This window comes from Typopeltis vanoorti, chromosome 5 (genome assembly GCF_054136105.1).
Source record: "Typopeltis vanoorti isolate ZY-2024b chromosome 5, IOZ_Tvanoo_1.0, whole genome shotgun sequence".
NCBI classification, from domain to species: Eukaryota; Metazoa; Arthropoda; class Arachnida; order Uropygi; family Thelyphonidae; genus Typopeltis; species Typopeltis vanoorti.
In genome coordinates, this window is record NC_143553.1 from 23,845,282 (window position 1) to 23,873,272 (window position 27,991).

At 36.6% G+C, this 27,991-nt stretch overlaps 1 protein-coding gene across 2 annotated transcripts in view; it reads right to left on the bottom strand.

Annotated features, from left to right (window-relative positions):
• The window catches only part of LOC150106266 (uncharacterized), a 304,586-nt gene that overhangs the window by 233,443 nt on the left and 43,152 nt on the right, over nucleotides 1-27,991 (bottom strand). For both annotated transcript variants that reach the window (XM_090392286.1, XM_090392285.1), the window contains one exon: nucleotides 21,141-21,368. In XM_090392286.1, coding sequence (XP_090248412.1) covers nucleotides 21,141-21,368 — 228 coding nt within the window. The remainder of the gene's footprint in view (nucleotides 1-21,140; nucleotides 21,369-27,991) is intronic.

Below are 27,991 nucleotides of genomic sequence, written 5' to 3' on the forward strand. Positions count from 1 at the left end.
GGAGATTCTTGTTCCATTGTATAAGGCTTTGATTAGGCCACACATGGACTATTGTGCCCAGATTTGGTCACCTGGTTTTCAGAAGGATGAAGAGATGTTGGAAAGGGTCCAAAGGCGACTGACTAAGGTAGTTTCTGACCTCTGGAATGTCGAGTATGAGGAAAGATTGAAAAGATGTAATTTGCAGAGTCTAGTGGAGAGAAGGAAGAGGGGAGATATGATAGAGACCTACAAGTTGGTAAGGGGTTGTTATAGGATCAATGGTGGAGAAGTTCTACAGAGAATAGTGGGAGATCAGGGGAGAACCAGAGGTCATGCCTGGAAACTGTATAAAGAGGGTGTGAGTAGGGGAGTGAGAGGCAGGTTTTTTTCGTGCAGAGTTGTGAATGATTGGAATGCCTTGCCTGAGAGTGTGGTGTCTGCAAGGAGTTTGAATGTGTTTAAGACCCGGTATGATGAGATGTGTGTGAGATAAAAGGACCTCCTAGATGAGTCTTTGACTCCATGAGGTCTTGTTTAGTAATAATAATAATAATAATAATATAGGGTTGGTGAGATGGATAGGAGGGTGGTTGATGGAGAGATACCAGAGAGTGGTTTATTCAGGAGTTGAGTCTAAAAGACTGCTTGTGACTAGTGGTGTGCTGCAGCACTCTGTTCTTGGACTACTACTTTTCAATTTGTTCATCAATGATACAGGAAAAGGATCTGAGAGAAAGTGTTCACTAGTTTGCTGATGATGCAAAGTTGGGTAGGGCAATAGTGAATGCAGAGGATGTCAAAATTTTACAGGATGATTTGGATAGTTTGGAGGACTGGGCTAGGAAAAATGGATGTCAATTTAATATGGCAAAGTGTAAGGTTATGCATTTTGGGGTGAAAAGAATAGCAGCAGCATATCACATTGGTGGAACCATACTCCAGGAGATTGATGAGGCCAGGGATTTGGAAGTGTTGGTGGATAGGGAATTGAAGTTTAGGTGGCACATTGCAAAAGTGGCTAAATCAGCTCATCAAATCACTTGGCCTCTGAGAAATACTTTAACATGCAGAGACAAACAAGTTATTGTTCCTCTGTATCGAGCCTTGATAAGACCCCATCTGGACTACTGTGCCCAGTTATGGGCACCAGGGTTTCTTCGTGATGGGGAGGAAGTGGAGAGGATACAGAGACGAGTGACCAAGATGATAGCAGGTCTGTGGAATGAACCTTATGAGAATAGGTTGAAGATTTGCGGGTTGCAAAAATTGATTGATAGGCAGAAAAGGGGTGACATGATTGAGACATTCAAATTACTGAAGGTTTTCTATAAGATAAATCCAGAAGATATTTTTTGAAAATAAAACTGGTGGTGGGAGGACTAGAGGCCATGCATGGAAGCTGGGCAAGAATGTGGTTAATAAGGGTGTTAGAGCTAGGTTTTTTACTTAGAGAGTGGTGAATGAGTGGAATAAGCTGCTAGAGTCTGTTGTGGGTGCTCCAACCATGAATGAGTTCAAGGCAAGGTATGATAGATACTGTGTGAATGTCGAATAGTTGTTCTTAACATGTTAGGGCCTCACTCGATAAGTCTGTCGACTCCCTGGAGTTGCCCTTGAATAATAATCCTTCCAATTACTCCCCAAGAAAACTTCCTCAAGTTGACATCTAAGACTATTATAATCACTTGCTTTATAATTCAACATACGTTCTCGTCTCTTTAATACTCCTGCATGTCTATTCATCTTCCAAGTCAAAACCATATGGTCACTCTCTCCAACTGGTGGGAGAGATGTCATCTCAGTTGTTATCAACTTTTCTGATGCTATGACCAAATCCAAAACCTTATTCCCTCTAGCACATGTTGCCTAAGACATTTGTCCCTCAAGAATTCTAGAAATTCCATTCATTTATTACTACATCGATACAAAATAAAAAAAACTCACGTAAAAAGATTATTTAATAATATAATTTTCGCCTGTGTGTCACAGGCATCTTCAGTACATTAAGCTCAAAATTAAACACTAACTGACAATTCCAAAAAGTGCCACCTAAGTAGCTGGTGTAAGATAACTAAAAAGGTCAATGACTTTCCTAAAAAAAAAAAAAAAAATTAATACAATAAAAAGTTAGGAAAGATTAGCCGATTTGTAAAGTACTATCTCCCATAAAGGGGATAAACGTAAGCCATCAGATCTGTTTAAGTTAGGAGAATGAAGTAGAGTTTCACACGTTTCTTTATAAAGGCGTTCCATGAGAAACTGACTTTTGTGAAGAACTCTTGTCTTTCTCCAATGAACTCTGTGTCTAGTGAAGATGGCATGTTCAGAAAGTCCAAACTTCTCAGGTTTAAAGTATTCAATATAAGATTGGTGTTCTTCTAGCCGAATAGAGGCAGATCTTCCCGTTTGTCTGAAATAAGATAATCCACAAGAGCACGGAATCTGGTAGACACCTGGATGATTAAGATGTGAAAGCTTGTCCTTAGGAGAAGTGAGAAAGGTGGAGATTTTTCTAAATGGTTGAAAGGCAACAAAAATATTCAGGGGTTTTAAAACTTTTACTATACGTTCACTGATGCCTTGTATATAAAGGATTACCATCTGGTTGGCGAAGAATTAGAAGATCTAAAAAGGCTAACTGCTTATTTGATTCTACTTCTAGGATAATTCTAATTCTTCGCCAACCAGATGGTAACCTACATTTCTCAGTTTATAGAAAGAAGACTCATACAGGCCATTATATCCATGCGGAATCTCATCACCATCCCAGTCAAAAGGCAGGAACTATTAAAACACTGGTTCATCGGGCCCACTCCTTTTGTTCTTCAGACGATCTTTTACAGAAAGAACTACAATATGTAACTTCTTCCTTTCTATCTAATGGTTATAAGAATTGCTTCAATAAAAGAACTTTGAGTAGTTTTAATATGTCTTCCTCTTCAAACACAGAGGAAATAACACGTATTACTATCCCTTATGTACAAGGCATCAGTGAACGTACAGCAAAAGTTTTAAAACCACTGAATATTTTTGTTGCCTTTCGACCATTTAGAAAAATCTCCACCTTTCTCACTTCTCCTAAGGACAAGCTTCCACATCTTAATCATCCAGGTGTCTACCAGATTCTGTGCTCTTGTGGATTATCTTATTTCGGACAAACGGGAAGATCTGCCTCTATTCAGCTAGAAGAACACCAATCTTATATTGAATACTTTAAACCTGAAAAGTCTGGACTTTCTGAACATGCCATCTTCACTAGACACAGAGTTCATTGGAGAAAGATAAGAGTTCTTCACAAAAGTCAGTTTCTCATGGAACGCTTTTATAAAGAAACATGTGAAACTCTACTTCATTCTCCTAACTTAAACAGATCCAACGGCTTACGTCTATCCCCTTTATGGGAGATAGTACTTTACAAATCAGCTAATCTTTCCTAACTTTTCATTGTATTATTTTTTTTTTATTTTATTTTTTTTTATTTTATTTTTTTCTGGAAAGTTATTGACCTCTTTAGTTATCTTACACCAGCTACTTAGGTGGCGCTTTTTGGAATTGTCAGTTGGTGTTTAATTTTGAGCTTAATGTACTGAAGATGCCTGTGACACACAGGCGAAAATTATACTATTAAATAATCTTTCTACGTGAGTTTTTTCCATTATTTATTTTGTATCGATATGTCTACTCACGGTATACCTCTTTTAAAACTTATTCTTATTACTACATGCATCTTCCTCTTTCCAATGTATACTGAGGTAGTTAAAATCTCCCATAACAATCATTCTTCTTGCACTTGCCAAACTCAACTGTCTAAACATCTCCTAGTCCCCACCCTCTGTGCGCCTTGGTCTGTAGCAACACCCCACTAAATATCCTGTCTTGCCCACCTCTACCTCACACCATAGGTTTTCAAAATCATTAGTGTCAGTGCCTTCCAAAGACTCCACTCTTAGAGGACATAAGTCATCACTTATCATAAGCAGTACTCCACCACCATGCTTTTCTTTCCTATCCTGCTGAAAAATGCTGTACGCAGCTACTTTTATTCCTGTTATTATATCCTCTTCTGTCAATCACGTCTCAGTGATCCCGACAATCTTTCTTCTAGGCTGATGCTATCAGTGCCACCAATTCCTGTCCTTTATTCTGGATACTCCTGATATTTGTTGTCCATAATGAATATAAGTTCAATATAACTTATATTCTTAAGGAGGTTTGGCTTTTGTGAGAAATTCTCACAAAAGCCAAACCTCCAAAAACCAACTTATCCAAAAACAAATATGCAGCCCTATAGGAATTGAAAAACAACAAAAAAATAGTAATCACCAAGGCTGATAAGGGAAACGCCACTGTGGTGCTCAATCAAAAAGACTACAAAGGTAAGCTAACTGCTTTAGTACTAGACCGTACGACTTACCTCCCCACTGAATATAATCCGACCAGCTCTCAGATTAGAACTCTCCACAGACTCCTTAAGAAGGTCACTTCTTGGCCTGTGGAAGTCACCAACAAACTAAAACCTTATAACTCTAGACCCCCCCGATTATATGGACTCCCAAAAATACATAAACAAAATGTGCCATTGCGTCACATAGTGGATGACATTGATTCCCCCACATATAAATTAGCCAAACATTTAGCCAAAACGCTCACACACTACACTGGCAACACACCATCACACATAAAAAAACTCAGCCCACTTTAAAGCCAGTATAGAAAACCTCACACTCCAACACACTGACATAATAGTCAGTTTTGACGTCTCCTCCCTATTCACTAATGTCCCACTCAAAGAAACCCTAGAGCTCATCCAAGCCAAGTTTCCTCCCGATATCTCAGCCCCTTTTCATTTCACAATGAACTCAGGCTATTTCGTTTGGCAAGGAAAGTTCTACAAACAGAGGGGACAGCCATGGGTTCACTGCTTTCCCCACCCTTGGCCGCTTTCCCAAGAGAAAAACAACACCCTCCCCTTCCTAGACACTTTAATCGCCTGCCAGCTTGATGGATCTTTGGTTTTCTCTGTTTACAGAAAACCCACCCATACTGGCAGATACATTCACCAGTAATTCCCCCCACCCCTCACAACAATATGGGGTTATAAAAACACTATATAACAAGGCAAAATTAATCTGCTCAGATGACAAGTCCCTAACTACTGAACTAAACCACATCCTCAACACTTTCTTAGCCAATGGCTATAACCCCAAAAAAATCCAAAAAATACTAAAACCAGTAAACCACAATCCCCTTCCCCCCCCCTCCACAATAAAGATTACACCAAGTCTATCACCATCCCCTACATCCAGGGCACCTCTGAGAAAATAACCAATATCCTCAAAAAATATGACCTTACTTCCTGTTACAGACCATATAAAAAGTTGGCATCCCTTATCCGCTCTACAAAAGACCAACCACTTCCCCTAAACCTACCTGGTGTATACCAGGTCCCTTGCAGCTGCAAACTGTCCTACTTTGGCCAAACAGGCAGAACAACAAATATCAGGATTTCAGAACACCAAGACTACATCCGGTTTCACCAGTACAGCCACTCTGGGCTGGCAGACCATGCCTTAGATACCCACCATAAAATTCATTGGAAGAAAACAAAAATAATTCATCGCAGCAAGTTTAAATAGGAAAGATTATTCAAAGAATCTTCAGCAGCTCTAAAAAACGTTCCTAACCTCAACAAATTTGGGTGCATGAAACTACCCCAAATTTGGGAGACTTACATTATGAGAACTTCAGCCCAACTGCCAAGACTACCAAATTAGCCTGCAAGAGGGCACCATTAGGACTTTAGGAATAATATTAGTTTCTTGCTTTCTTCCTCATTTGCTTTGTGTTAGTGCCTGCGTGCACATACCATATCTTTATGTTCCTGAAGATGGCAATGTGACGTTGCCGAAATATAGAAGTCATTCATTAAAGTTATCTTTAATTAATATACTTTATATGCGTTGTTAATTCCGTAAACTAATTACCAGTTATGTCTGACCAACGTATAAGCCTTGCTACTAGAATTTGTAGAAATGAAGAAGATAAGAATTCTGTTAAGTATTGTTAAATTTTGTTATATTTTAGTTTTATTAATTATATAATTTTTTCAATCCATATTGATTTTTTTTTTTACTTTTATTGCTACAGCCAAACCACTACAAATTCTTACAAGCCACCACTGCAGTGATTTTTTATAAGAATGGTCATGGTTTGCAAGTAATGCCATACAAAATGTTGCTTGAAAATATTTCAATACTTCAAATATGCATTACAAAGAAATTTAATGTGAAATTTATACCTCCTATAGTTTCACTCACCTACAAAAAACTGAACACTTTTTGAATCTGCTTCTGCACTCAGGAATCAATCTAATTTAAACAAATACGGTTGCATCAAACTTCCCAATATTTGGGAACCTTTAATTATCAGAGATCACTCTTTATCCCAGGCCACCTGCAAATGCCCAGATATCACACCACCTAGATAGGACTTTAGTTTCACTTTGTATTGTATTTGTGTGTGTGTTGTTACAAAATGTTTTTGTAATCTCCGAAGATATCTCTGTGACGGAGACGAAATATTGGAAGTATTAAAATTAGTTTTAATCCTTTCTCAGTACTGTTAATATTCCATTAAACCTCTAACATGAATTCTTCATAGCACTTAAGCCTCAACACACGTATTCTGCCTAATTTCATTGTCTTTGTCTTGTTGCTGACCTTCATACCATATCTATTACAACAGTTATTCAATTTAGTCAGGGAATCGTGCAGACTTGTAGCACATTTATTTAGAAGTATAACATCATCTGTATAAAGCAAAGACCTGACATTAACATCTCCAATTTAAATTTCAGGTTTAACACCACTTTCCTTCATAATGTGATCCATATACATAATGAATAACAGAGGGGATAATGCATATCCTTGTCTGACACCTGATTTAATATTAAGCCATCTTCCTGAACTTATTGCAATTCTAACTGCGGACTTACAACTCAAATAAAGACTAAGTATTGCTTGATATAATGCCCCACTGAAACCATACAAATGTAGTGTTTTCAATAGCTTCTCTCTTGGCACCTTGTCATATGCTTTATCCAGATCTACAAAATTTAAATACAGATCTTTGTTATATTAACATGACTTCTCACCTATTTGTCATAAGGTGAAAATCTGATCCTGACAGCGTCTATTTGGCCTAAATCTAGCTTGTTCTTCATCAAAGCTTCTCTTCCACAATCCTTCTCAACCGTTTCTCAAATATACTGGCATAAATCTTACCAGGAACACTCAGTAGAGAAATACCTCTGTAATTCTCACATTCAGTTTTATTTCTCTTTTTATATATGGGAAATATGACAGCTCTACTCCAATCATCTGGAATTCATCTCTCTGTCCAGGCCCTCTGAACTATGCACTGCAGCCACTGTAAGACTTTTATACCTCCATACTTGAGCATTTCTTGTCTAATATCATCTACACCAGCTGCCTTTCCACATTTCAGACTTTTGATGGCTTTTTCTACTTCAAGAACGGATATGTATTCCTGAATGCATGCTTGATCAGTGTTTATTTTTTTATTTTTATTTTTTTATATCACTGTGCTGTCATCACTGCTATTTTCATTTAGTAATTTTTCAAAGTAATTACTCCATACTTCAAGGATATATTTTTCTCCCGTTTTCATATCACCTTTATCATCTCTAACTCCTTTTATAGCACTCTTTCCTCCATTTCTAAGGTTCTTCAACAACCTCCAGAATATCTTACCACCTTCTTGATATTTATTTTCTATGTTCTTGCCAAAGTCCTCCCATGACTTTTGTTTAACCAGTTTTACAGTGTTTAGCTTTCTTACATTTGTCTCTGTATTCTCTAAGAGCACAAGCAGACTTATTTGCCAGAAACTTTTGATATGCTTTCTTCTTTTCCTTCATTACGTCTTTAACTTCCTGTGTCCACAATGGAGTTCTGATTTTTCTATCCTTGTAGACAACCTCACCAGATGCCTCTCTGGCTGAATCAATCAGTGTTTTCTTCAAGGCTTGCCACTGAATCTCCAAGGTTTGGTTCCTGTTCTCAAACTCTTTCATTTATTCTAGAATAATGTTTGTGCATTTCAGTCTACAGTTCACATCTGAGAGTTGCTCAACTTTTATTTGCTTTAAAACTTTCTTACATGTTCTTCTTTTCAATATGAAATTCAATTCTATCCTGCTCAAGACTAAATGGTGATCACTTCCAATTTCAAATCCTCTGTACACTCTGCTGTTCTGCAATAGGGGGAAAATGTCACTATCAACAATAACATAGTCAAATAGCAAAAAATAACTACAGTGCAAAGACATTCCTTGGCGATATGCTGTTGTAGTGTTTATCAATGGCCAGTTTTGAGAATCACATATACAAAATTATTATTTGGACTGTTATAAACCACTTTGGTTTCATCCTTGGATCATATTTGTTTTAGGTTTGGGACCAGCTCATGTTGTCATATTAAGCTGATTTTTTGATTCCAGTAGATATTTGTGGGAAAATACCAATGATTTACTTAGAAATATTTTGTTTCGGTTTCAAGCTCATACATTTTAACTAATTATTTTAAAATATAATTAATTAACAGGTGTTCTACAAAAGGAATTGCTTATAAGAGATACACTGGTTTATATATATATATGATGAAGATACCAAGCTGTTTTAAAGGTAAAATACTTTCTATATATATATATATATATATATATATATATATATATATATATATATATATATATATATATATATATACAGGGTGTTCGGGATAAATTTGACAGTTTCGTAAGGAAAAAGAAAATCTTCTTTGTATCTATTAAATTTAATGAATTGACAAAAAAACATTACAGGCAGAGTTAATTACAATACTATCAACAAGATTTACTCAAAATAACCACCATTAGCATCGATCACAGCTTCAATTCTGCTTCGGAACCTCGAACAAGCTGATGCTACAGTCTCCCTGGGAAGGGCCGCAAAAACTGTTTTAATTTTATCCATTAACTGGGCTTTTGTATTACTGGAAGTGCGATTGGTGTCTTTTTCAACTGCGCCCCATACAAAATAATCCATGGGGTTAAGGTCTGGGGAGTTTGGAGGCCGAACATTTGGACTGGTGAAGTCGTAGAAATTTTCAGACAACCATTTTTGACTTTTCCCAGAGGTGTGGCAAGGGGCCGAATCCTGCTGCCATACATACGGCCTACCATTGGCTACCCTTGTTATCCAGGGCTTGACTACAGTTAGCAACTCCACGAACAAAGCCCGAATTCCAATGCCAGGGTTCTTCAACACCTGTTCCTGCAGATTTGCGAGGAATTCTGCTGTACGAACGCAATCAGATCGTCTGCTAGGGATCTTTCTTCTTGCTACATCCTCGTAGTCACCATTGCAAGTCTCTAGTTCATGCCTGATTGTTTTTACTGTATTCAGGGAGCATTGGGCAGCAGTCGTAATATCCTTATTTTGATGGCGGGCACGAATCATCATGATACAAGTTATTCTCTTCCATGATTCAGGTGGGTTCCAGCTATCCATCCTTTCTGACATCTTGTATGTGAATGAAGAAGGGTCCAAACTTTTAAATGAAGAGAAGTGTGTGTTAATATATGTAACTTACGGAAAAATATAATTAATTATAAAAATATCAAATTTATCCCGAACATCCTGTATATATATATATATATATATATATATATATTGTATTTTCAGTGCCACGAGGCAGAGGATTGAACAGGAGTTTGTTGATAGTCTTCGTTGAGTAGCCATTCAGTTGAAAAAAAATTATATACATTATACACAAATTTATCATCTGCACTGCCCTAATTTATTAATATGCTTGTTGTGCCATATTAAGAGAATAATATGACAAATAGAAGTTTTTCTTTCAGAGCTGTATGTAATATATTGAGTTATTTAAAGAATGTTTCTTATCAGTGACATACATTCCTAAATTGAAGTCAAGTAATTACTGCATTTCTGTAATAATCTCATTTTACAGTTTTGTTAAAATTAGTGCCCATTGCTTTATTTATTGTCTATATTATACAAGGTGTAATTCTAAAGCAGGTGCTTAAGGATCAAAGCTATGTAACTGAGAGGAGACCTCCACATAGCCTTCAAAGGAATGCAAAGAACCGAATTCTGACCTAATGTCCAATCTTCACCTTCTCGTGGTGCACCCTGTTAGGGATCTACCTGGATACTGAATGGATGAGGATGGGCTGGCAATTTAGGATTTAGCCGACCAAATTGTATTCTAATTGGCTTAAACCAAAATTTCAAATGATGGTACAACATGACGGAATTTCATGCCGGCTCAGACATCACCCGGTTAAACAAGGCCCCTGTTGTTTTCGCCAGGGAACCAGGACAAACAGGGAAAAGTCAGCTATTGGAACAAATCCTAAAACTTACCCCAACTCAACATTGCCAGAGTTCAAGATCGGTACCATCAACATAAGAAGCCTGAATAGCAAAGAAATGGAGCTAGCTGAGGAATTGGATAAGTACCAATACATAATAGGGGTGACTGAAACAAAAATGACAAAGACTGATGAGATCTTTCTGAGCAATAAATCGAAAATGTTATATTCAGGCAATGACAATCAAGGAAAAGGAGTAACCATAGTATTCAACACTAAATATGAGGCTAATCTTCTTGAATGGCAGCAGTCTCAAGTAGAGTGATGTGGGCAAATATGAGAATGGGGAACTGGACAATGTGACACTTATTGTGGAAGAATTTTTTGAGGCTTTAGAGAAAGCAACTGACACAATGAAAAAAGAAAAGTTGGTCCTTGTTGGGGATCTAAATAGCAGAGTAGGAAGTGATTATCAGACATACAAATATATTTTCAGAAAATTTAGAGAAAAGAGCAAAGCTAATAATAATGGCAAATACCTGTTGGATTTCTGCTCAGTACATGGACTGGTTATTACTAACGCAATGTTAGAGCATAAAAATGTGCACAAATTCACATGGAGAGAAGAGGCAAGGAATAAGAAAAGTCTCACTGACTATGTTATTGTTCATAGTGATGTTTTCCCACTGGTGCAGGACACCAGAGTGTACAGAGAATTTGAAATTGGAAGTGATCACCATTTAGTCTTGAGCAGGATAAAAGTGAATTTCATATTGAAAAGAAGAACATGTAAGAAAGTTTTAAAGCGATAAAAGTTGAGCAGCTCTCAGATGTAAACTGTAGACTAAAATACACAAATATTATTCAAGAAAAAATGAGAGTTTGAGAGCAGGAACCAAACCCTGGAGATTCAGTGGTAAGCCTTGAAAAAAAACGAGGACTAATTCACCAAGAAAGGCATGTGGTGAGGTTGTGTGCAAGGATAGAAAAATCAGAACTCCGTGGTGGACACAGGAAGTTAAAGACGCAGTGAAGAAAAAGAAGAAAGCATATCAAAAGTTCCTGGTAAATAAGTCTGCTTATGCTCTTAGAGAATACAGAGACAAATGTAAGAAAGCTAAACACTATAAAACTGGCTAAACAAAAGTCATGGGAGAACTTTGGCAAGAACATAGAAAATAAATATCAAGAAGGTGGAAAGATATTCTGGAGGTTGTTGAAGAACCTTAGAAATGGAGGAAAGAGTGCTGTAAACGGAGTTAGAGATGATAAAGGTGATATGAAAACGGGAGAAAAAGATATCCTTCAAGTATGGAGTAATTACTTTGAAAAACTGCTAAATGAAACAAGCAGGGATGACAGCACAGTGGTAAAAAACACTGACCAGGCATGCACTCAGAAATACATATCCATACTTGAAGTAGAAAAAGCCTGAAATGTGGAAAGGCAGCAGGAGGAGATGATATTTGTCCAGAAATGCTCAAGTATGGAGGTATAAAAGTCATACAGTGGCTGCACAGGATAGTTCAGAATGCCTGGGCAGAGGGACAAATACCAGATGATTGGAATAGAGCTCTCATAGTACCCATATATAAAAAGGGAAACAGAACTGAATGTGAGAATTATAGAGGCATTTCATTGCTGAATGTTCCTGGTAAGATATATGCAATTATACTTGGGAAATGGTTGAGAAGGATTGTGGAAGAGAAGCTTGTTGAAGAACAAGCTGAATTCAGATACGAGCAATTTTATAAGCTGGGTTTTGGTCCTTTTTCCCACGTGGGTGGGCAAATGGGTGGGTTGAGTTTGCACCTGAACGTGGTTCGGGTCTGAGGCGGCTCGTGGTGGGGTGGGGTGGAGTGGGGTCCAATCACTTTCCTTGGTGTTTCCCCCCTAATGCAAGGCACACCCTCTTGCAGAGATGTGTGGTGCTGTGCATTGGAGGCAAGGGGCCGCTACCCAGACTGGTTTCGACCTTTATTGAGGTCTCCTCAGCAAGAGCCAGACCAAAAAAAATGCCAAGGTTGAAGTAATGCAGAGCTTATAAATTTTACCTAAACAAATTGCCACAAGGTGCTTTGACCTTATTAAATAAAAATCTCAGGATGAGAGGAAAATATAGAAAGTTTTTTAATTTTGGTATACTATGTTAAAGATACCAAGCAATTTTATAAGCTAGGTTTTAATCCTTTTTTCCCAAGTAAGCAAACAGACAAGTAAGTCAAGTTTGCCTGAACATAGTTCAAAGCTCAATAAAGGTCGAAACCGGTCTGGGTATTGACCCTTGCCTTTGATACATGGCATCGTGCATCTTCATGCGGGGATGTGCTTTGCATGGGGGGGGGGGGTGTGCTGGGGAGGGTGTTCGGAGCTTGATCCACCTTTGCTGCAGGTTGCATCAGACTTGAACTGCGTTCGGGCGCGGGCTTGACTTGCTTGTCTGATGGCTTGCTTGGGAAAAGGGATTGAAACCTAGCTTATAAAATTGCTTGGTATCTTTAACATAGTATATCCAAGTTAAAAAAAACTTTCTACAAGCTGGATTCAGGCCAAATAGAAGCTGTCAGGATCAGATTTTCACTTTACGACAGATAGTTGAGAAATCATGGGAATATAACAAAGATTTTTATTTAAGTTTTGTAGATCTGAAAAAGGCATATGACAAGGCGCCAAGAGAGAAGTTATTCCAAACGCTACGGTTATATGGTTTTATGGGGCATTATATCAAGCAATACTTAGTCTTTATTCGAGTTGTAAGTCAGCAGTTAGAATTGAAGTACAGGAAGATGGTTTATTGTTAAATCTGATGTCAGACAAGTATGTACATTGTTCCATCTCTTATTCGTTATCTATATGGATCACATTATGAAGGAAAGTGGTATTAAACCTGATATCAAAATTGGAGGTGTTATTCTCAGCTTTTTGCTTTATGTAGATGATGTTATACTTCTAAATAAATCTGCTACAAGTCTGCAAAATTCTCTGACTAAATTGAATAACTGTTGTAATAGATATGGTGAAGTTCAGCATTAAAAAGAGAAAGACAATGAAAATAGGCAGAAACATTAAAAATATCAACTGCATTGTGAATGGTGAACTTATAGAACATGTAAAACATTTCAGCTTCTTAGGCACGATTTTTAGTGAAGATGGTAAATTAAATATGGAAATAGACAACAGAATCAAAAAAGCTGATATAGAAGGATGTCAACTGAATAAATTTATATGGAATAAGAGAGAAATTAGCCAAAACACTAAATTAGCTGTATACAAGACGGTGTTTAAACCAATTTTAATTAATTACTCTGATATCTCTCCATCAAGCACCCTAATATCCATCTCACCAACCCTATATCCATTCCCATGTGCTGCAGTTTACTGATTAGAATTCCATGTATTATACTGTCAAAGGCCTTTCCAAAGTCCAGCAGTATTACTGTAGACCCATGTTGTCCCCCACCCATACAGTATCCCATGTCCATCTACCCATTCCTGTATTTTGCTCTTGACCAACTTCTCCAATACTTTGACAACAACTCCTGATATGCTGATTGGTCAGTAATTTGCTACATCAGTCTTGGAGTCTCCTTTATGCAATGGAACTATTTTCCTCTTCTTTCAACCACCTAGAGAATAACCTGGAGCTGAGATTCAGATTAAACAACATAGTCAAAGGCACTGACAATTCTCTCGCCACTTCATGTAACACTGCTGGTGTACCATCCAATCCCACAGCTATATTCACACTAAGTAACCTAGGGAAGTAACTGATTCAGTTACTTCTCTACCATGAACATTCATTAAAATCATTTTGTCATATATATTCTTTGTTTTACTTGTAGCATATCAAAATAATTGTTTGGGATTCTCTTTAGTCTCCATTGCTAACTTCCTTTCATACTCTGCTTTTGCCTTTCTTACCACACTAGTTATCCTTGTGGTAACCTGTGCTTTGTACTGTTCATGTGCCTGTTGATCACCTTTCTTCACTTTTCTCCTTAAATTCCCTCCACAACCGTTTCTTTTTTGCAGCTCCAGTTTAATGATGAAACTTACTTATTTACTCTCCTGATTTTAGGTATGCAGTCTGCCATTACCTCCCTCAAACATCCCTTTACCACTTCCCATGAAATATCAACATCCAGCACTTGAAGTTTAACATGCCATGGCACCGATCCAAGCAATCTACTAAGCTCGTCATATCTACCAGCCCCTATATAATTTCACATACACCTCATCTTAATTGAAAATTCCACATATTCAGCCACCTTCCCAGTCAAGATATGATTGCTCTCACCAGTTAGTGGCACCGTGGTCATATTTATTATAGACAAATTCTCAGATACAATTACTAGATCAAGCACACTTGAACCCCCCACCAAGTATATTCCATCACATGTCTAACATAATTATCCCTTAGTAATAAATCTGCTGGCCTCTATCTCACACGACAGCCTCAAATGTACTAAACTGCATAAATCCCACTTCCTTCCTCTCATGTTCCTCTCCTCCTTCCAATCTATGTTCCCATAGTTGAAATCTCTCTAATAATTACCTGTCCTCCACTCATTGAATCTATTTGCCAATGCATACTATCTCCATCATCTTTTCCATCTCCTGGTCTACAGCAGCATCCAACTGTATATTTTGTTCTGCTGGCCTCTATCTCACACGACAGCCTCAAATGTACTATTTTCAATGTCCTGCAGTTGACTTCTACCTCTCATTGGTTGCAGTTCACTGGCTATCATCAATAACCCCCCCTCCCCCATTATTTTCTCTCTATCCTCGCTGAACGCTATATCCCTCACATTCTATCCCACTAACTATATCATCTTCTGTTAGCCATGTCTCACTAATGCCAATAACGTTTGGCCAGAATGAGCCAACCAATGCTGAAATTTCCTCCTGCTCCAAAAGTTCTTTAGGTCTAGTACTATCCTGATGCTTTATACTAACTACCCCATTCTGGTTTATTACCAGTGGTACTAACTTGGGCATATAATACACATTCTTACACTCAACTGCTTCACTGATGTCTGCATATCCACCCCCCCCCCCAAAAAAATATCTAGTTTTCCTGATTCAGCACATCACTTTCAGTTCATTCGACAACACTCTTCTTAGTCTCCGAACACTAAATCTACTCGGATGCAAATCATCCTTCTTGTATAAGTCCTTTCACCCATCAAACTCACTCCACAAACTACACACCACTCCTCCTACATAACCTATACATTGAGGCATTCGCAATTATGGCCCTTCTTCTCAGCTCTACTCTGTCATACCACAGCAACAGACTCACTATCTTAACTCTCTCACTCTTTTCTTTTGCAACTTCTACTATTCTTTCATGTCCTCTCTCTCATGCCATATTACTTTTCTCCTTTCAAATCATATATTCCCACCAATATGATCAACTCTTTCACCCTTCCCTTTTGTGCTCTAATAGCCTCACTAACATCATTAATTTTCACACCTGGAAAGCATGATTTTGTCTATCGCTCGTCAATCAAACCTTTAATGACTGAATCACTGTACAAGATATCATCATCATCATCTTCCTTATACCCTCTTTTACCTTGCGGTGTCGAGGGTTCATTGATCATCGGACCTTACTTTGTTTACAGGATAAGGTGGTCAGCCTTATGCCCCAGTGTATCCTATGGCCTGTAGTGTTGAGTTCTCAAGGCCAGTTTGCCTGCTTTGCGGGATGAAAAACCCCAGAACAAACTGGGGAAAAAACCCTGCTGTCCAAGCCCAAGACTGGCTAACTTGGCTATGGCTGAGGAAGATCCTTCAGCTCCTCACGTCACCGACGGGAATCGAACCTAGGACACTCCTTCCCCAGGCATATGGTTGCGAAGCGCAGGGCCACTAAGCTAACTGCGCGGACGATCACTGTACAAGACTTGCTCCTTAATTTTTTTTTTCTCTTGTTCGAGTCCTCATTTCTCTTCTCATAATTCCTTCTTTCTGTAATCAGCTGACTAACTTGCCAGACATTTCTGCATTTACCAAAATAAAGGGCCAAAAGGCTTCACTTTGGCGATGCAAAAATTATATAAATTAAGTGGATATTAAATCCAACATCATTTCACTGGTCTGACAGTTGTCAGACCAGTGAAACCTTACCAAATAGACCAATAGGAGGCAAATATACAGATGCATTGAGTGTTTGTGCTTCCTATTAGGTTTGGCTGGGGAAACTGGTAGTATGGCAGTGAGTATATTCCTGCAAGCTCTCTGGTCAATTTTTGCACAAAACTTTTATATTTTCTGTATTCGGCTTTGAAATGATGTTGGATTTAATATCCACTTAATTTATGTAATTTCTACATTTGCTCCAGCTCCCGCTTTGACCGGTGTATCACTCTGCATAACCGAGCTCTCTCTCTCTCTCTCTCTCTCTCTCTCAATACCGCCAACTTTTCAATCTTTACATCAGTCACACTACTCTTTTGTTCAACACATTTTGTTTCTCTCTTTCTATCGTGTCACATTTAATCTTTCTTTCAATCCTATTTGCTGTTATTACATCACACATATTTTCAAGTGTATTCTGAGTTCCATCCACTACTTCGATCTCGAAATCAATGCTACTAGCTTCATATCCATCCCATGTGCTCCAACTTTTATAACAGTTTTCCATGTGGTATTCTGTAAAATGCCTTTGTAAAGTCCAGCAGTATAGTTATGGTGTAGCCATTTCCTTTATCCAGTTCAAATGGATAAAGGAAATAAAATGTGAATAAATTACTATGGCAGATTCTACCATTTACAAAGTTGGGCTGCACATAGTGAGTATCTCATCCCAATCTACCCACTGTTGAATTTTTCCTTTAACTTTTCTAATACTCTAACAAAGACTCCTGATATATTAATTGTTTAGCAGTTTGCTATCTCTGTCTCAGAGTCACATTTATGTAATGGAACTATATCTTACCCTCTTTCCACTCCCCTGGAATCCTGCCAGAGTCTAAGTCAGAGCTCAGATTTAGACTGAACAATTTCCTCACAAGCAGTGCGAATTCTGTTGTTCATTCACATAGTGCACAGGCTAACATGCTATCCAGTCCTACTGCTGTGTTCACATCGATATTTTTCGATATACTGATTGATCTACTGTTTATCTACCTCAATTCTGATATGCATATGTCATATCAGGAACCGTAAAACCTCCACCTGGATGATACACCTCTGCAATACGATCACTCTGCAACTAAGTATTTCTTTGTGTTTGTCACCTTCCTACCATTAGCATTGTTTAAATTCACCCCACCAAAGTCATTTTTCCTCTTACTTGCTACATAACAAAGAAACTCTACTGGATTTACTTTGGTCCACTTAGCTAATTTTCTTTCATAATCTGATTCGGCCTTTCTTATCATAATAATCGCCATTCTTGATTGCACTTTAAACTGCTCATCAGGATCACTTTTTTCTTTATATTTCCACCACAGTGTTTTCTTTTTTTGCAGCTCTGGCTTTATATCTCTATTCATCCACTTAATCCCCACTTGTTTTTATCCTTCTGATCTTGGATACGTAAGTCTGGTACTGATTCTTACAAACAATCTCTAAAGACTCCCGATTCACTACGGACATTCTTTTCTTATAGCTTTTGTAGCCATGGCAATTCCAAGATGCATCCTATGTCTGTCATAATTACCAGCTTTATAATTCAACATAAACCCTTCTTTGACAGAGAATTCCACATGTTTAGCAACTTCCCAGAACAACATTGCATGGTCATTCTCCACAATTATAGACAGAATGTCCACCTTGGTTATGGATATATCTTCTGATGCTATTACCAGATTCACCACTCTCAAACCCCTGGTCCCCTCTATAACATGTTGTTTCAGGTAATTATCCTTTAGCAACTGTATAAATTCCAATCAGAATGTTTGAATAAAACAATATGGAAAAAGAAGAATCTTTGAGTAGAGACAAAAACCAGAATTTATAAAGAGGCAATCAGGTCTATTATGACATATAATGCAGAAACAAGACCAGACACTAGAAAAACAAGACAAATGTTAAACACAGGTGAAATGAATATATTAAAAAAAATAGTAAATAAAACTAGACTAGATAAAATAAAAAATACAGATATAAGAAAACAATTTGAAATACAAGCAATAAACAATTAGGTATCAGCCCGAAGAATAAAATGTATGGAAGATGCAGAGAGAAGAAGTGAAGATAGAATAATGAAGACCTAGAAAAATAATAAAAGTTACCATTAAAGTAGATGAAGGCTTGGTCAGAACAGATATTACATCCAATTACGTGAAGAAGAAAAATTCCACTTACAACTTGCCATGCCCTTTTCCTCCTTCAAAATATGTCGCCATAGTCATCATCAAATTCCTGAAAATGTAACCTCAAGGGGTGTACAATATATTATGATAGTGCTACATGAAAAACTTATATCATTACCAACTTCCTATCAACAATTTTCCTCCAAATCAATCTATTATCTGTCAAGATTCCAACATTATCAGATCTTAAATTTCTGTCTTCTAATGCACTTTTCACTATATCAATCTATCTCTATCTTGATCTTCCTCTGGGTCTTTTTCCAACCAACATGGCAGAGAATACTTGTTTTGCTAATCTTTCCCTTCCCATTCTGCTTAAGTGACCATACCACCTGAGATTAGCACTGCTAACACATTCCTGGATGCTAACAATGTCAAGTTCTTTCCTAATATCCTCGTTTTTAATATGATATTGCCATTGATGGCATCTGTACAAGCAACTAATCTTTCTCAGGACTCTCAGGACTCTAATTTCAAGATTACATGCTTGAACAGAAAGATTAGATCTGTAGTCTCTAGTCTTTGGTCAAGTGTTTTTATTTCTAATGAAGTTCTCAGATTCATAAGTTAAAATTGCTTTGAATTGTCTTGTACACAGCTAATTTAGTGTTTTAACTATTTTTTTTCTTATTCCATATAAATTTATGACTTCCTACCACACCAGCTTTGTTGATTCTGTTGTCTATTTCCATATTTAATTTACCAACTTCACTAAAAATCGTGCCAAAGTAGCTGAAATGCTTCACTTGTTCTATAGGTCCTCCATTCAGAGTGCAGTTAATATTTTCAATTCTTCTGCCTATTTTCATTGTCTTTGTCTTGTAGTTGCTGACCTTCATACCATATCTATTAAAACAGTTATTCAATTTAGAGTAATTATTTGGACAATAGATCAAGTGTTAACTAATAAATATTTATTAAATCTACTAGTTTCACCAATCCTTAGCTGTTGGCATCTTCAGGGTACAAGCACTTAGGTTAAAAAACATTACACAAATATGAATAACTATAAAATTCTAACGATTATAGTTACAAACTAAAATAGCATTGAACGTGAGTGATACACGTATAGTGTGTACATGATTAACTAGTTGTTGCTAAGGAACGTTCTGTAGTTTGCATTGTGTGTTAAATTCATTTCCTGTGTGTTAAGAGATCTAATTAGGGTTTTCCATATCTCTAGGAGTATTAAATCCTGGTTCCTGTTAAGGTTATCAACAGAGCGAGCAACTGTCGCTGCTTCTTTAAACATTCGGGAGTGGTAGTCTTCTTCTATGTAAGGGGAACAGCTTTTATCCCTGCAGCTGCTTCTTTAAACATTCAGGAGTGGTAGTCTTCTTCTATGTAAGGGGGAACAGCTTTTATCCCACTCAATGACATGGTTAGTTATAGAAAAATGAGATGACAGGCCTGATATGTCTTGTCTGTTGTTTTTGACGTAACCAATGTGCTCCTTCTGTCTAATTTCGAGGCTTCTTGATGTCTGCCCGATGTAACTTGAACCACATGAGCATGGAATATTGTAAACTTCAGCATATTTATAGAAAGGATGGTTATCTTTTGGAGATCTTAGTAGTTTATGAATTATTTCTATAGGTTTGAATGTTACTCTTATTTTGTGTGGTTTGAGGAGACTAGCAAGCTTGTTGGAGATGCCACTCACATAAGGAATTGCAATAGTTTTGATATATTGAGTATCCTCTCGCTCTCTTTGTGTGGTTCAGAGAAAAGGATTTTGTTGATGAGTCTTCGTGGGTAGCGGTTCAAGTTCATATTATTAGATATCAATGTTAACTCGTCTTGAAGATCCTTGTTATCTGTTGTGATGCAGACAGCTCTTTTCTTTATCATGTGTACTATGCTGAGTTTGTGAGAAATATGGTGACAGGAGCTGAAATGTAGATAGCGACCTGTATTCGTAGGTTTCCTGTGAACTGATAGGTTTATATGGCCGTTAATTTGCTACTTAATTAAGATGTCTAAGAATGGCAGTTGTTTGTCTACCTCCATATGAGACTAGCTAACTCACTTTCTTTTATTCAAAAAAAAGCCTGTGTCTAGTCGCAGACCAGAGGAAGTTTTCTAAGTCTGAGGTGGCTCGTTGGTCTAGGGGTATGATTCTCACTTAGGGCACGAGAGGCCCTAAGTGAGAATATAGCCAGCAAAATATCAACGGGCACGACAGGCCCTAAGTGAGAATATAGCCAGCAAAATATCAACGAGTAAACAAATACATTATTTCTTTTCTTATTCAAGTTCATGTTGAGTTTCTACTCAACATGAACTTGAACATGTAGAAATTGAATAAAGAGAATTAGGTGTGCCAAAAATATTGATTACAAGTTTTTTGAATTGCAAGGTCTCCAGTAAAAAAAGTTTCTTAAGCAATAATATCATTAAAAGAAATTAATGAAATAAGAATTAATGAAGTATACCTCAACAATGTGCCGATGGTTTAAAGATACTGCTTCACAAAGTGGCGTGCTTCCATCTTTTATACTTGGAGGCTCAGTACTTTGCCATGGAAAGTTTACATCTGTGCCAGAATTAACCAGAAATCTCACACTATTTGCATCATTCCTCATAACAGCAATATGTAGTTCTCTGACTTCTGGTGGCATTGCAAGGAAAGATGATTTACTAGTGCCCATGTTGGTTGAGTCCTAAAATTCAACAGTTTTATAAATAAGAGTGCAATTTCATTACAAAATTACACTTATAAGCACAATCAATATTTCAGTTACTGGAAATACAACTAAATCTCACTACAGAAGTAATTTGTTATAGTAGATAGTTTGATATAGTGAATTCTGTTCAGCACAACACTGTGCTATGTTACCAAAAAATCCCAACCAATGCTTCCATTTGCTAAAAAAATTTACACTTGGTTTAGAGATTTGTTATAATGTACGAATTTATTAAATCGGTGTTTGCTATAGTGAGAGTTAACTGCAATTACAAATTATCATTTACCATACTTTGAAATGAGAGGAACCACTGAATAAATAAGAGGTACAAAATACCAATTGATAACTCTAGGTAACTTGAATGCTTTAGGTAACTTGAATGAATGAAAATTAGCAGGATCATGTGTGTCATATTCATATATTTTGCTGATAAAAGGGACAGTGATAAGAAATGTAGCCGATATATCAAATCCCTGCAGACTGATTTTAATAAACTGGTTATGTAGACAAATGACAACAAATATGAGTTCAATGCTGCAAAGTGTGAAATGATGCATTATGGAGAGAGGACATTATAGAGTATTATATTAATGGTAATTTGTTATAAGGTCAATTAAGCTATTGTGGACAGTGAGTTAAAGTTTAGGAGTTACACTGCTAATGTGGTTAAGTCATCACATCGGATAACCACTGTTACACAGAATACTAACTTTTTGGAATAAAGAAGTTATTGTCCCACTTTACAAGGATTTGTTAAAACTATCTAGGTTACTATGCACAGGCAAGTTTACGGAATGAAATATTGTTCGAGACTGGGAGTATATCTTTGATAAATGTGCTCAAGGATAGGTATAGGTATTTAAGTGTGTGTTGAAGTGGGATCCCCTCTCTCAATGAGTGCATTCATAATATTTTATATTTCTTCTATTCTAACATACATAATAGCAATATAGAGATTAATCATAGGGGAAAATGTAGCAAGAATTTTTAAACGGATTTTAATGAAGAGAGTGGTAAAGAATGAGTAGTCTTAGCCCCTAATGTCCCAACCTGTCAGTCATTTTATTTATTTGTTTGTTAAGGTAAACACATTCATGAAAGGCTGATGACCTACAGAGCATTACAGTACCATGCATGGGCTAAGAACCTGATAAATCAGAAACGCTGATCTAGAGAGCAAACGTGTTTTTCATTATACATCAAGTGACCAATAAGTAGTACAATGGAAATTATCAATTACCTAAAGTCTTTCACAAACATCCTTGGCAGAGTAGAATTCTTAGCAACTACAGACTGTTAGTATTTTCAAATAAATTAAAATGAATCGCAGCAGTAATGATAGGTACTACAGTATATATTACATTGCTTCTCTTTTCACTGTTTATCGCTTTCTAGAATAAAATGCATCTTTATTTATCAAGACTAATGAATAACATTTTTTTTTTCAGGTGACAATATTGGGCATAATATGCCTTAATTATAAATATCCAGAAATCAAAGACAATGGCAGATATTCATGCTTTTTTGAAGCAGATGGACATTATGTAATGAAACAAAAAAAACTATTTGATGGCAAATTTATAGAAGTTAATCAGCTTAAATACCTGGACAATATTTTTAATAAACATGAGAGATCATGACAGGATATCAGAACAAATACTGCAAAGCAACAACACATCTCAAAAAATTAAAGCTGGTATGGAAGGATAACAAGCTTACAGTTAAATCTTATTGTAAAAATTTAACATACTTCTCTGGAAGTGAAATAGACCATTCTGAATGAAGATATAAAACACCTCATTCATTTCAAGCTTGCATTTAAAATGAGGCACTAACACTCCTAAAAATACTATATGCTGATCATATTACAAATTCAGAAATTAGGCAGAGAGCCAATTCTTTCACTGGACCAAGAGATAATCATACCAAAACCTTAAGAACTTTAGACTGCTACTTTAGAATAGCTCTATCCACACGTTTTGGAATGTAATAATATAAATTTATTTCTAATATGGTTTTATCATGAATGCATTTGTTCACTCAAATTATCCCCCTTTTGCTTCTAGTCAAATTCTTAGACAGATACATTACAACTAGTTTGAAGACTGTCTTGTACTGCTACTTTGGTGTTCTGGTCAATTTCTCTTGTTTAAAATATGTTCATTTAACTGGCTCTCTATCAAAGCAACATCTCATTCTTTAATGTATATCCATATTTTATTTGCTATTTTCACAACTATGCCTAAATAGCATAAAGTCTTTAAATGTTCCCTAAAAGCACATTTCATGCTTTATGCTTTCATACTTATATTAAAAGTTTATTTGTTAATGATAATTTTTATATATCAAATTTATGATTAGTTATTTAATTTAATTAAAGTCTTGAAGAATTAGGAGAATAAGATCATCTGTACAAAGCAGAGATGATATCAATATATGACTTTGCAGGCTCATTATTTTCCATTAACAGTGCATGATCCATATAGATTATAAAGAGTAATGAAGGTGTGATACAGCTTTGTCTTATGTCTGGTTGACAGCCTGTATTCATCACATGGAAACAATCAGCTGACTTAGCATCAAACTACCCTACTATAACTCCTTTAAATACTAACTACAATCTTACAATTCAGTATTTATGCAATTAAGAGCAACTTTCATATATATATATATATATATATATATATATTTTTTTTTTTTTTTTTTCCTATAAGATCTATAAAACTTAGAGATCCCTAATATATCCAGGTTAAAAAATTTGTCCTTATGCTAATTTGCTTGAACCAACTCATTCTTTCCTAGGCTTATCTTTAATAAACAAACAGCAAACTCCCATTTTCCATCTCCAAAGTGAAACCATCTTACTTACTAACGAATGCACGAAGTGGTTTGAAAAAGTACTAGGTTTGAGACTCTAGAATGGGATTCACGCACAAACCCTCAGTCCAGACACCCACACACTTACTAGCCACAGGACTAAAAAGGTATTATACATTTGTTACCTTTTGTGGTTTTCGGTATCCTGGAATATGATCTGTTGTCTCAGATTTTTGGCTTATTTAGCGCAAACATTTCAATATTTCTAAATGAAAATCTTTCAGGTTAAAGAAGCTCCCCTGTAGCACAGTCATGAGTATGGGATGATATTTGCCCCTTGGAAAGGGAAAATTGCACCCAAAAAATTCCTGTCTAGAATGTCAGGAATTCATAAAGGATTCCAAATGAAGGTGAGTTAGCTGGTCTTGTATGAAAAAAACAGAAACTTCCAGTTCAGTTTTCCATCTACAAAACAGGTAACTCATTTACCAATCTGCTGGTTGTCTCATTTAATAATTTTATAACGTAACTTGCGTAAAATGGCTGCAATATCCTTGTCCTTTTTTTTTTTTTTTTACATTATCTCAGGTAATTTTGTGCTATCTTCATTTTATAAGCTTTTTTCATTAGTCCAAAAATATATACAGCCTTAATGACATTTATCCTCTGTCCAATGATTTTTGCACTTAGTTAGTCTACAATTTCCTTAATATTCTCTAGGAACACACTTTACTTACTAGCCACAAATTTCCTATGATTTCTTCTTTTCAAGGACTAATTATTTAACTTCTTAAATCCACAAGAAATTTTTATCTTTCTAATTGATATCATTATGCACTTCCTCAGTCTATCAATGTTTGCTTCCAATTTTGTCCCTTAGTTTCTACTGTACTACTGATGCTTTCAAATTCTTAACTTTTTCTGCAATGATATTTCATATTTTTGGCCACTAAAGCTCAAGTAATGCATACCATGTAGTTTCTCCAAGCCAAGCAAAACACCTTCCTACAGTGGGGACTGATTCTACAAACTGGGCTCTTACACTTTGGAGAAGCACTGCTACCTTATAAATATACATTATATGATCAAAAATATCCATTCCAACTATTACTCTATTATGAAAAGCATTAATACAGAGTGTTAGTCCACTTCTTTGTTGCTATAACAGCCTACAATCTTCTGGCAAAGCTTTCCACTAGATTCTGGTAAGTTCCTGTGGTAATTCCCTTCCATTCTTTCAGAAGAGCATTAGTGAGGTCAGTCAATGATGCCCGGCAATTGGGTTGGCTCACAATCATCATTCCACTTCATCCCAGAGGTGTTCAATGGAGATTGAGATAACGGCTGTGTACAGACCAGTCAAATTTTTCAAAACTCATCACATCAAATCATTCTGCACAGACCTCGTTTGTATATAGCAGTATTCACATATTGATACAGGAATTTGGCCTTCACCAAACACTAGCCATAAAGTTGGACAGAATAGACTAGAATGTCATTACACACTACAGCAATGAGATTACCCATCACTGGAACCAGTCGAAACCATGAAAAACAGCTCCAGACCATAATGATTTCTCCACTTAACTACACAGGTGGCACAACACATTCAGGAAAGTAGCATTCTTCTGACATCTGCCAAACTGAGACATACCTGTTGGACCAGATAGTAAAGTTGCCTGGCACTGACCTTGATGGTTGGTTGGTTCATTTGGATTTATGGCCAAAGCAACTCGTGCTTTGAGGCTAGTGTATTATGTCTGTTAGCTGTATGTATGTGTGTGTGTGGTGTGCGTGATCTAATGGCCAGTTTACCAATTTATGGGATGAAAACCCAAGTTTCTGGGAGGAAAATCCCATCTCCGAAAGAGATCCTGGCTGGTGTTAGGCTTGTGGACAGCTGTGTGGCAACAGAAACCTCAATGAAATTCTTCAGCTCTCGAAAACCAGTTGTGATGCTGGCATCGCATTCAGAGGTATTTCAGAAATCTAAAGTGAGTGTTTTACACCAAGGACAAATGATATTTTCAAACCATGCCCTTCAGCACTCCTATCAGTGATTTTATGTGACCTGCCAGATCATGATTGTGCTGCTGTTGTCATAGGAATTTACACTTCACGATACCATCTCTCAGTTGATCGGGACAGCCGTAATAGGGCAGAAATTTCCTAAACTGAGTTGTTGTGAAGTTGTGCCACATTAATTTTCAATGTGCCACATAGTGCCACATTGAAAATTACTGAGCTCTTTGGTATAACCCATTTTACTTTTCACATTTGCCTCTGAAAATTGTAAAACCATGTGAACACTTTTATACCAGCATGAGCCATAGCTGTTATGTATATAGCCACATCCACTACCATAAAGGATATTTTTGTGATCAAAAATATGATAATCATATTTTTGATGATTATCATATTTATAAGATATGAGGATCAAAAATATCCAGTGGCTGGATATTTTTGATCATCATTTGGCATTTCCTTCCCTAGTCGAAGGGAATGCCAACTAGAAGTGGTAGATGACTTTCACTGTCTTTTGAAACATCACTGCCCTGATTATTGGAGAACTGTGACTATTGCCATGTTTCATCTAGCATAGGGTCTCCAGTTACTATCCTCTATCCACTCTCTTGACATTCAGAGTGCCAACAATATCCTTTGTGAACAAAATACAATGCAACTACAGAGTCGCTTCCAAATAAATGAAAGCAAACAAGGCATTCTGCAGATCAGCCATTGGATAAGTAAACAGGATTAAACCTGAAAGTAAGAAGTCAGATTTCCCAACCAATTAGAAAAAATTCATTTCCACCTATGTGGAAATGAATTTTTTAAATGAACTTTGGATAGTGCCTTCTCTATGACAATTTAGAGAAGGCACTATCCAAATAACACATTTAAGGAACACTGGGCACATCCTGTGTGGAAGTCATGCTGACGAGTCTTTTACTGACATACACATATTGCATACCCTTTGCTCTGTAAGTCTCTAATATCATCAACCTTTCAAGATATCAAAAATAACAGACTCTGAAGATATAAAAAATAAAGTTACAACAACAAAAATAAACTTATACAGTAGAACCTCAGTTGCCAAACATATTTCATTCCTAAAGGCTGTTCAGAAACCAATCTGTTTGAAAACTGAAACCATTTTCCCATAAGAATTAATGTGAAATGAATTAATCCATTCCCGAACCCCAGATGATTGCTTATTTAAACCTTTATAAAAGTACTTCATGCATAAAATCGTATACAAAAACAATGAAAATGCATAAACCCTTACACAAAAAGAATAAACACAATAAATAGATGAAATATAAACGAAAATTTCACTTCACTTTATCTGTATGGAGGAGAGTTGATGGCATAAGCAAAAAGTGGTGAGGAAGGGGAGCCCCTTCCATAAAAACATCAGGTAACTGTTCTTCTGAGGTTTTTGCTCTTTCTCTTTTCTGTCTCTTGGTGCCACTTGACTGCTTGAGACACATTGGGCCTCTGTCTCACTAAAAACTTATCCAATGAGATTTGGTTTTGCCTGCATTTTAAAATGTATGTGAAGTGAGACATGGCATTGTCATTAAAAAGGTTTATGATGCAGTTTGCTACAACTTTGTCAGGGTGATATTGTTAGATTTTTCATTCTAAAAAATTTTCATTCAGGATTTAACGAGTATAATAAATCTACAAATAGATGCTCGTGCTTAAGTAAAGAAGCAGACTGTAAAAGGTGCTATAAATTGGATACCTAATATGGAATTTATTTAATCTAAGTAATA